The sequence below is a fragment of the Halichoerus grypus genome, chromosome 10 (genome assembly GCF_964656455.1).
Source record: "Halichoerus grypus chromosome 10, mHalGry1.hap1.1, whole genome shotgun sequence".
In the NCBI taxonomy this organism is placed as follows: Eukaryota; Metazoa; Chordata; class Mammalia; order Carnivora; family Phocidae; genus Halichoerus; species Halichoerus grypus.
The window spans coordinates 138,445,990-138,455,381 of NC_135721.1; the positions used below are offsets into that span (position 1 = coordinate 138,445,990).

The 9,392-nt window shown below is 65.2% G+C and overlaps 2 protein-coding genes across 2 annotated transcripts; both read right to left on the bottom strand.

The window, feature by feature from the left end:
* Positions 1–437: 437 nt before the first annotated feature.
* On the bottom strand, positions 438–4,720 carry LOC118530906 (protein-tyrosine kinase 6-like). The gene is made up of 7 exons (XM_078057477.1): positions 4,613–4,720; positions 4,236–4,491; positions 3,521–3,682; positions 2,632–2,664; positions 2,292–2,473; positions 886–1,036; positions 438–562 (listed from the first exon to the last, which is right to left on the bottom strand). The coding sequence occupies exons 1-7, from the start codon at positions 4,718–4,720 to the stop codon at positions 438–440; spliced, it is 1,017 nt and encodes a 338-aa protein (XP_077913603.1).
* A 74-nt stretch (positions 4,721–4,794) lies between these two features.
* LOC118531184 (protein-tyrosine kinase 6-like) lies at positions 4,795–7,293 on the bottom strand. The gene is made up of 2 exons (XM_036085105.2): positions 7,064–7,293; positions 4,795–5,142 (listed from the first exon to the last, which is right to left on the bottom strand). Exons 1-2 carry the CDS (start codon positions 7,291–7,293, stop codon positions 4,896–4,898), a joined length of 477 nt encoding a protein of 158 aa, XP_035940998.2. The 3' UTR covers positions 4,795–4,895.
* Positions 7,294–9,392: the final 2,099 nt, after the last annotated feature.

Genomic DNA, 9,392 nt, shown 5'->3' on the forward strand with positions numbered 1-9,392 from the left:
AGCCAAAGCCCGGGTCCCTCCCGTGCCCCGCCTGGGGAAGCTGAGCCCTGGTCCTGACTGAGCTGGTGGGTTTTGGGTCAGCACCAGCAGCAGGGATCTCCCTTTAGAAGGGGGGTGGCCAGGCTCCTGGAGGGTTCCAGAGTTGGAGTTGGCTGTGGTGGGCCCTGGCACTTTGCAGGAGCTGGTGTCTTAGAAGGGGCAGACGGGAGGACAGGTAGGCCCCGCCCCCAGGCTGCAGAGGGCATGCTTCCCCTGCTCCAGGACAGGGCCGGCCCACGGCTGGACGAGCGCTATCCCCCAGGTGTCCAGCCTGGTTCTGGGAGCTGTCCGCACCTTCAGTCTGCCCGTCCTGATGGGACGTCCAGGACGGCACCCGGGCCCATCTTCACAGGACCTGACCTGGTGGCCTCCGTGGCCGCAGCGAGAGGGTGTCACACTCAGAGCGGGTTCTCGTACCTGCTGATACTGGAGAGCTTCTCCCGCAGGGCTTTGAAGCAGGGTCTGTGCTTGGGGTCCCTGTGCCAGCATGAGAGCATCAGCCTGTGTGCAGCGGGCGGGCACCCTGGGGGGCAGGGCATGCGGTATCCTGAGTTCACCCTCAGGAAGCCTCGTGGTTGGACATGCCTGTGGTGGGGCGGCCAGAGGAGCTGCAGGGGCTGGAAGCTGGTGCCCACCTAGCCTCCCCTCGCCCCTGGGAAGCCACACTGCCATCTGCCGCCCTCCCAGGAAGCCCTGGGCCGAGCTCCTGCCTGCCTCACCCCTGCACACGCTCCTGACGCCCCTGGAGGGCTGCCCCTGGGAGGCCGGCTGGGGCAAGTGCCAAGTCCAGGTGACAGCACCCTCCTGCCCCGCCCACCACTGGGGACGCTGTCAGGGGCCCGGTACCTGGATAGGGCACCTGATCCCTGCTGAAAATCTCATGGAGAAGAATCCCGAAGGACCAGACGTCAGATTTGATGGAGTAAAGCCCTTGGGAGAGGGCCTCGGGGGCGGTCCGCTTGTAGGGGATGTTGTGGTTGTGGGAAAGGTAGACATCCTGCAAGCGGACACGTGCGGGTGGGCCTCGGTGGCTGCCCTCACCCCTCCCACCCCAGCCGCACGGACAGGGCCTGGGGTTCTCGTGGGCCAGTGCAGCCGGGCACTGATGACCGCCACTAGAGGGAGGTGCAGCTTTCCCTCCGATTCGGGGTGGGGGGGGGTGGGCAGGTGGGCCGGGCTGGCAGGTCAGGGCCAGGGTAAGCGAGGCCCCGCCCTGGTGGTGTCCGAGTCGCGCAGGTGGGCCGGCGTGAGCACGCGCACGGTGTGGCTGCTGCGGAGCAGCCTGCAGGTCTGCTCACGCCACAGGCTCGCAGAGCTGCCCAGCTCCCCCTGGACACGCTCGGAAGGGCTGGAAGAGTCACGCTTGGCCTGCCTTCCCGCCTGGCCTGCCCCGCAGCTGGCCCGAGTGGATGAGGGAAACGCCTCTCGAGAAGCATCCGGCGTATGAGGAGGAAGGAACTGCAGCGTCAGGACAGCCGCCCGGGGGCGAAGGGCCCTGGACGCAGCCCCCAGTGCCCCACGCACCCGAGCGGAGGGCGCGGGCCCCAGAGGGTGAGAACAGCTGGAAGAAGCAGTCAAGCCGTTGTGGCCCGGGTCCGCTCCAGGAGCAGACCAGTGACGTCGTGGCTTTCAAGAACTTGGAAACAGCTCTGGGGGGCACGTGATGACTGTAAGGCATCCCCGTTAAGTGTCGAAAGTGTGATTGTGGCTATTTTTATTTGGGGTCCTTGTAGAGATCCTGAAGTGGGCGCATGGGGACTCGGGTCTAACTGCGTGGAAGAAGGCTGGGGGGCTGGTAGGGGCCGATGGGGGCAGGGGGCTCAGGACACCATTCCGTCCACTCTGTCTCCTGTGTGGGGGGCGGCTGGGGGGATGTTTGCCCTGAGCTCAGGAAGCGCCCCCGGCCTCTGCCCTCACTGCATACCCAAGGCAAGCTGCCATGAATGAGCGAGCACAGGGCGCTCTCCTCCCCCCGCCCCGGCCCCCATGCAGCCTCCCTTTCCTCCCGCAGCCCCTGCAAGTGCTGACCACCCCCCTTCCAGCCTCAGAGCCCTCTGGGAAGCCTCTGCCCCCCATCGGGGTACAGCTCCACAGCCCTGCATCTTGCTCTCCAGCTTCCTGTCCCTGCTCAACCGGTCTCCCCGAGGGTGAGGGCAAGGGGAAGGGCAAGGCCGAGGGCGCACAAGCCCCCGGGGAACCCCCGCTCCAGGTGCAGAGGATGCCCTGCACCCCCCTCATGCCCCGGGCCATACCTTGATGAGCCTGGCTAGCCCAAAGTCCCCCACTTTGCAGATGTTGTTGGCCCCCACGAGGATGTTCCTGGCAGCCAGGTCCTGGTGGATGTAATTCTGTGACTGCAGGGAGCACATGGCCTCAGCCACCTGTGACGCGAAGTCTCCCAGCTCTGAGACGGGCAGGGATGTCTCGTTGGAGTCTGCGGGGCCGGGGAGCCGCGGTCAGAGGAGCTCTGCACCCCGCCGGGCTCGGGGACCGGGCCGGGGCAGCCGCCTGACTCGCATTGGCCCAGTGGGCCCGCCACAGCCCTTCCGGGAGGCAGTCACGGGTTAGAGCCGAAGTGCAGCTCGTACGCACCTTTGCCCCCAATCTCCTTTCCGAGAATCTGCACTAAAGCGAGAGGAACATCTACACAGTCGAAAACCTCAGGTTCAACACCAGGTAACTGGCTGAACGGGCACAGCTCGTGGACGTGGTCTGCGCTGGTGCGCCGTCCGGAAGAACCTCTGATGAGGGGACCCGGCTGCAGTGATCAGACTCGCTGTGAAAGAGGCTGTGTTCGGTGTTCCAATGTCGCCATGTAAAAATCTGCCCGGCACACGTACCCTGGATGTCGCGTTCCTGCAGCACTCACTCGGCGCCCCTTGAGCCCCTGGGACATGGGGCTGCGTCCGCGCCGCGGCACCTCGGCCAGCTAGCCCCGATTGTTTGGTTTGGGTGTTACATGAAATAATAGGCCCTGGGACAGGTGATGGGGTCTGTGAGTCCGTGAGACCCATCGTGTGTGTTCAGTGTGCGTGTAGGAGGGGGTGTGCACGCGGGTGGAAGTGTTCACGCACATCCAGACACCGCGAGAAGGGCCAGCGCCTTCCAGAGAGAAAAGCAGAGCCAGGCCTGCATGTTCCGGAAGCTGGGGGGTGGGTGGGCCTCGCCTGGCATTGGAATAAAATGGCCTCAGTTAACTGTGCATGTAGGAATTATAGCCGTTCTCGTCTTATTTGTACTTCTCTGTGTTTTCTCCAGTCCTACAATGAATAGATGGGATATTTACCACAAGATGTTTTAATCCTTTCTCAAGCAGGGCCCGGCCGACAAAGGCGTCAAAGCTCCCTGGTGGCCTGTGCCTGGTACGGGGGCGACGTGGGTTTTCTCTTTCTTTGTGCAAGTTTCCCCCGCCCTCCCACAAGCACGGGTCACTTGGATCCCCGGGCAAGGAACCCCGAGTGCAGCCCACCGGCTGGCTCACCCCACAGCAGCTCCAGCAGGCTCCCCTTGGGCGTGAGCTCCGTGACGACGTACACGGGGTCCCCCACGGATGCCACGGCGTGCAGCCCCAGGACATGCTTGTGTCGCAGCTTCTTCATGGCCTGGATCTCCGACTGGAACGTCTGCTGGTGCAGGAGGTCATCTGCGGGGGCAGGCGGCCTCGGTGGGTGCGGCCCCAGTCCCGGCTTCCCCCACCCACCTGCACGCAGCAGCTGCTCAGGATGTGCGGGCGCCCGCACCCCCGGGATGCCACGGCACCAGGGCCACGGGCCACAGGAAGGGGACGCTGTGCCCACCACCTGCTCTTGCCCCACACCAAGCATCACGATTGCCAACGCCTGCCCAAGCCCGAAGCGAAGCAGAACATCTCCCAAGTGTGTTCCCGTGAGCCCCCGATTCCTGGAGTGGGGCGTCCAAAGCCCTAGTGGGTTTATAGGAAATTTTAGTTAAATCTTTAAAAATTTCTAGTGATCTGTTTATTTTAATGGATTTCCATTTACATTAAGGATTTAAAACTCCCTTTTTAAATAAATGCATTTAGCTGAAAACATAGACGTCGAAGGGAAAATGCCCTCTGAATGCTGTTGTAGACGCCGCACGCGGTGCACACTGGGCCAGCATGTAGCACACGGGACCGCCACCCCACGAGCAAGGCCAGGAGTCCCTGTTGGGTCCCTGGCCCGGGCCCCACTCACCTCGAGCAATCACCTTAATAGCCACTCGGACGCGGTCTTTCCAGAGGCCTTCGAGGACCTCCCCAAAGTACCCAGACCCCAGCTTCCTGCAGAGCGTGAACTCCTCCCGCGGTGTCTCCCAGTCTTCACAGTGGGGCAGGGGCTCGGGCTCGTGCTGGAGGGACACGCAGGGGCACAGGGCAGGGGTGCTGTCCCCATCCCCTAGCCCACCCTTCAGGACCTGCCCACTCCGACCCCAGGACGGGGAGCCCCTACTCTATCCTCAAATGTAGGGCAATGTTTTTTTGTGAGGTCCCAGGGTCCAGCATGTGGCCAGGCTTTCCCAGGAGCTGCCCCCACCACGGCTGCCCTCTGCAGTATCCTGCAAACACCCTCACAGCCCGCTGCAGGGTTTTGGCTACGTGAGGCTCGGTGACGCTGGGGATGCTGTGATGTTGGCTGAGTGCCACTCGGACAAAACTTTGGGCCAGAGGGACGCAGGACATGGCAGGAGCATAGCTGACCTCTCCCTGGCCCAGGGGCGAGAGCGACCTGGCAAAGGCAGGCACATCCCACCCCACCCGCCTGCTCCCACGCCCAGCTCTGTAGGACCACAGCGTCCAGGACAGCGAGAGTCCCTGGGGCCAGGTGTCCCCGAGGCCCCGCCAGCCAGTGGGCGCATCAGGACCCACACCCACCCTGTGGAGGAGAGGGGGCCACAGGTGGGCAGAGGACGAGCAGGGGCAGCAGGGCGCAGGCGGCCCTGCCTTCCAGCAGGGCACGGTCAGCCGCAGGCCGTGGGACGGGCTCTGGGCTTTGTGGTGCTCCAGGAGCTCGGCCAGGCCGGGGAAGGACGCAGCCTCGCTGAGGTGCAGCCGGCCATCGCGCCACCAGATCCTGTAATGCCTCACTGCCTGTCTGTCCCGCACTGCAGGGGGGTGGGGGGAGAGCCCCGTGGACGCGGGCATGCAGTCCCGGCCCCTGCCCTCAGAGGGGCGCTCGCGGGCCAGGCATCCCGCCCCGCGGCGTGTCTCCTAGCGAAGTAAGAAAACCCAGACCCGGCGGGACCCCGGGGACAAGCCGCCCACTGGAGGGAAGGCTGGGCTGGGTTGCGGCAGACGGACGGAGGGGGACGGGCCGGGGGGACGGGCCAGGGGCAAGGAGCCCCGAGGCCAAGTGCGGGTGGGGCCACAGACTGGGGAGAAGGTGTGGGAGGCCGTACCTGAGAGAACATAGTCAGCGCCCAGCTTCTCACTGACCCGGACCAGGAAGGCCCCTGGCTCGATGCCCTCGGCCTGCAGCCGATGCAGGGCTTCCGAGCGCGAGATGCGCCCAAAGAACCACCTGAGGGGCGGGGGCGGTCCTGAGCCTGCGCCGACCTTCAACCCATGCCCTCTGACCCCATGTCCTCCCACCTGCCCGCCCTGAATCCCAGCCCCCTCACCTGACCCCAGCTGCTCTCCGATACTGTCCCTGGCCAGAGGCCACTTCGTTGCCCATCAGAGACCCCAAATGTCCCAAATGGCCAGTCTGGACACCAGGAAAGGCCTTAGTGACCCAGAGGGGTGCAGGCACCTGCCACCACCCTGCCCAGGGTGTCCCCTGTCCGTAGAGTCGGAGCCGCTCCTGTCCCAGAGACACCACTTATCCCGAGTGGGACCACATTGTTCTGTGACCGGGCCACAGATGCTCTGCTCGAGGACCGGGGGACCTGCGCTTCGGCAGGCTCTGCACGCGCATGCTCACACAGACCCACACACACACGTGCTCACACGAACCAGTGCCAGGGCACGGCCAAGCCCGGACTGCAGGGTGGGGCTCCCAGATCCCCTGGTGACTTCCGCTGCCGGCTGCCCTGCCCTTGGTCCCTATTCCTTCAGGCGTCACTGGAACAGAAGCCCCACCACCACACGGAGCCCTGTGAGGGTCACGCCCCACCCTGACCGATTTAGCACATCTTGAATCTCATTTGCTCACCACTCCAAGCACCCTGCCTCCTTCCTGCTTTTCAAATGCGCTAGGTTCTCGGGACCTCAGGGCCTTTGCACCCGCCGTGCCCAGCTCTGCACTTCCCTGTCCTTGGACCGTGCCGTCTATGAATGCACTGCGTGTCTCCCTGCACGCGTTCACCATGCTACTCCTCCCGCGTTCAGGATCGCCGGACCACAGGCGGGCAGCGGAGTCTCTCCGGCTGGACCCTCCTGGCCCAGAGCTCAGAGGAGTGAGCTCAGGTGGCCTGCACACGCCCACGCCAGGCTGCCCCTTGTGGTCCAAGCTTCCTGGGCAGCCCCTTGGGACCAACCACCACCTCCAGGATCCTCCTTACCAGTGACGGGGCAGCCTGCAGCCCACGCCCAGACGGGCATGTCGCAATGACCTTCCTGCTCCCTCTAACTAGATCACACATCTGGTTTTGGCTGTTTGGAAGGTGAGAGAAGCTTTGCTCCCCAAAAGGCCCAGTCCCTGCCTCAGATTCCTATGCAGCTGGCCACCCAGAAGCCCACTGTGGACCCTTCTGTCCTCTCTGGGTCCTGGCACCACAAAGTGACCGTGGGGGAGTCCAGGGGAGGAGCCACGTACCCACAGATGTCCCACCGCGAAAGCCTAGTCAGCTCTCCTGGGACCAGGGTGGTGGGGTTCAGCCCCAACTAGGGGCACCGGGAGGCAGAGTCACGTGTCCCCTATCCTCATTGGCCTACAGGAAGCCGGCCCAGCATCCCGCCCCTTCCCAGAGCCCAGCCACAGAGCTCTGTCCCAAGGACTGCCCTGCCCTGAGCCCTTGAGGGGCCTCAGGGCGCAGGGAGTGGGGGCACCTTGGGGTGACCCATGAGGGCCATAGGGACACTCACGGCTCAGACTCTACCATCTCCTTCTCGGCCAGGTAGTTGTGGGGCACGTAGGCCTCGACCAGGGCCCTGCCCGCCACATCCAGCGATGTGGCCCACCACCACTCCTCCTCCTTCCTGGCCACGTGGAACAGATCCCCTGCCCGGAAGCTCAGCTCCTCATCCATCCGGGCCTCGAAGTCCCAGAGGCCCACGTACTGGGGGCCCGGGTGAGCCTGGCCCTGGGATACCATGGCAGGTGCAGCGGCAGGACTGGCCTCCCGGCCTCACCACCTGTCACTAGGCAGGCTGCAGCACCACCCGTGGCTGGGAGCACTGGGTGGGTGGGGCCACCCCTGACAGGCCATCTCCACCCAGCCGAGGAGCTGGCCCACTTCCCCGTGATGAGGCGGCCAAGCCAGGCCAGCCACACCGGCACCCACAGGGTGGCCTCTCCCTGAGCTGCCCAAACACCCAGGGCTCCACCCTGACGGCCCAGCAGCTCCCACCTGCCCTCCTAGCCACTGAGGCCAGGTCAGTCTGGGTGCCGCTCTTGCCCACCTGCTCCGGGACGTGTGCCCACCACGTGGACGAGGGTAGGACTGAGTAACTGGTCAGACAGGGCCTTCCTGGGGTCCAGTTTAGCGGTGGGGGCTCAGGTGTGAGTGGAACCCAGGTGGGAGGGGGACAGGAGGGACGGAGGCCTGTGGGTAAGTCACCCCTGCCCACCCTGCGGGGACCTCGGGGACGGAGCCGGGCCAGGGGGACAGTGAGCTCTCACAGGGCTGCTGCTGGAGGCCCAGGTGCCCGCTGCCTTCCCCTCCCTACCCGGGAGGCTCTCAGCCACACTGCCCACCGCCAACCCCTGCGGGGAGCTGCGGGGAGCTGGGGTGACTGCAGCCGTCCTAGACGCTGGCCTCCAAGGGACCGGAAAAGGTGGGCAGGTGCTAGAAAGAGGGAGCCCACATGGAGGCCATGGGGTGGGGGGCAGGAGGGGCCGCAGCAGAGAAGGAAGAGCCCTGAGGGGAGGTGGGGACCAGGGAGTGAAGGGGGCTCAGGCTGAGTGCCATCCGCCCTCGGCCACCACGTCTGAGAGGGTGCGGGGACTCTGCCCCATGACGGGAGCCCCAGGAGGACAACGACCGGGGGGTCGTGTACTAAGCCTGATGTATGGGCACGACTCCCCCCATGAGGAGCGTGTATTACTCAGTAAGTTCACAACCATTCTGGCAGCCCTGTTCAGTGCTGACCAGGGTGGGGAAGGGGCCAGGGAGCCGAGCAGAGGGCAGGGCTAGGCCGGGGAGCCCGGGGCTCCAAGGCGTCCCTGCTGCGTGTCCGGCCCTCACTGTGGGAAAGCACGCTCCCGGCACCCCTGCCCTCGGGCCCGGCCATGAGCTCACGCCCAGGGGCCTTGGGGTGTCTCTCAGGCAGACACCCAGGCTTGTGCCCGGCAACACCAGGAAGCAGGACAGCACTGAGACGGAAAGTCCCCCGCCCTCCTGGAGGCTCCAGAGCAGCAAACCCGCTCGGCCTGTGGCTGATGAGACATGCTAGGAATGCACCAGTGACCCCCACGCGCACCCGCCTCTGGTCCCAAGCCCAGCACACCCCTTCCCTCAGCGCCGGCTGCCCAGCCCCGCACCACACTGACCTGCCACTGTGTCAGGAGGTGTCCAGTTCCGTCTCTCACCAGGAGGCCCCTCAGCCCTCCCAGGGCAGGACGGAGGCATCCAGGCTGCAGGCCAAGCCCTGCTGCTCCCACCAGCCCCCCGGGTGGGGGCTGGCCCAAGCCTGGCACCCAAGGCTCCAAGGGGCCCCTGCCCTCTCCCAGCTCAGCCCTGCCCCACACCCAGGCCGATCTGGGGGGCTCGAGCCTACCTCCTCCCTCTGTGCTGCCCTCGCCTGTGGTGACCTCAGCACCCTCTCCTCCAGGAAGCCCCCCACCACTCCAGCCCTGCACAGCCTCTGTGCCGAGTGTGGGCTCCCGGGTCCCCCCTGCACCAGCCCGTGGGCAGAGCCTGTGGTCCGTGGGGAGGAGCTAACGGGCCTCAGCAGGTGCGGAGCTGACCCTAAACTGTGCATAGAGGAATGTTCCCTCCAGGGGACAAGGAACAGAGGGCAGCTTTGCATGCCTCTGCCCTTCCGTCCCACAAGCCTTCTGGGGTCACAGGAGGCTGGGGGATGAGGACCCTGAACACAGACCACACCTGCCTGGTCCCTTGCCCCTCCGGTCCATCTCGTGGCAACTGGAGCTGGTGGGGTGAGTGAGAACCAGCTTGTCCCACCCAGCTCCTCATTCAGTGATGCCAACAGCAGCTTGAAGTCAGCCCTGGAGGGAGCAGGCTGCTTCCTT

Excerpts from the sequence above, each read along its gene's own strand:
- LOC118530906 (XM_078057477.1), bottom strand. The coding sequence starts at position 4,720 with ATGTCCTGCGTCCCTCTGGCCCAAAGTTTTGTCCGAGTGGCACTCAGC. Across the intron at positions 4,492-4,612 it reads CCAAAACCCTGCAGCGGGCT|AGTAGGGGCTCCCCGTCCTG; the intron begins GTGAGGGTGTTT and ends ATTTGAGGATAG. Across the intron at positions 1,037-2,291 it reads GGCTAGCCAGGCTCATCAAG|GATGTCTACCTTTCCCACAA; the intron begins GTATGGCCCGGG and ends GTCCGCTTGCAG.
- LOC118531184 (XM_036085105.2), bottom strand. The coding sequence starts at position 7,293 with ATGGTATCCCAGGGCCAGGCTCACCCGGGCCCCCAGTACGTGGGCCTC. Across the intron at positions 5,143-7,063 it reads GAGATGGTAGAGTCTGAGCC|TGCGGGACAGACAGGCAGTG; the intron begins GTGAGTGTCCCT and ends ACCCCCCTGCAG.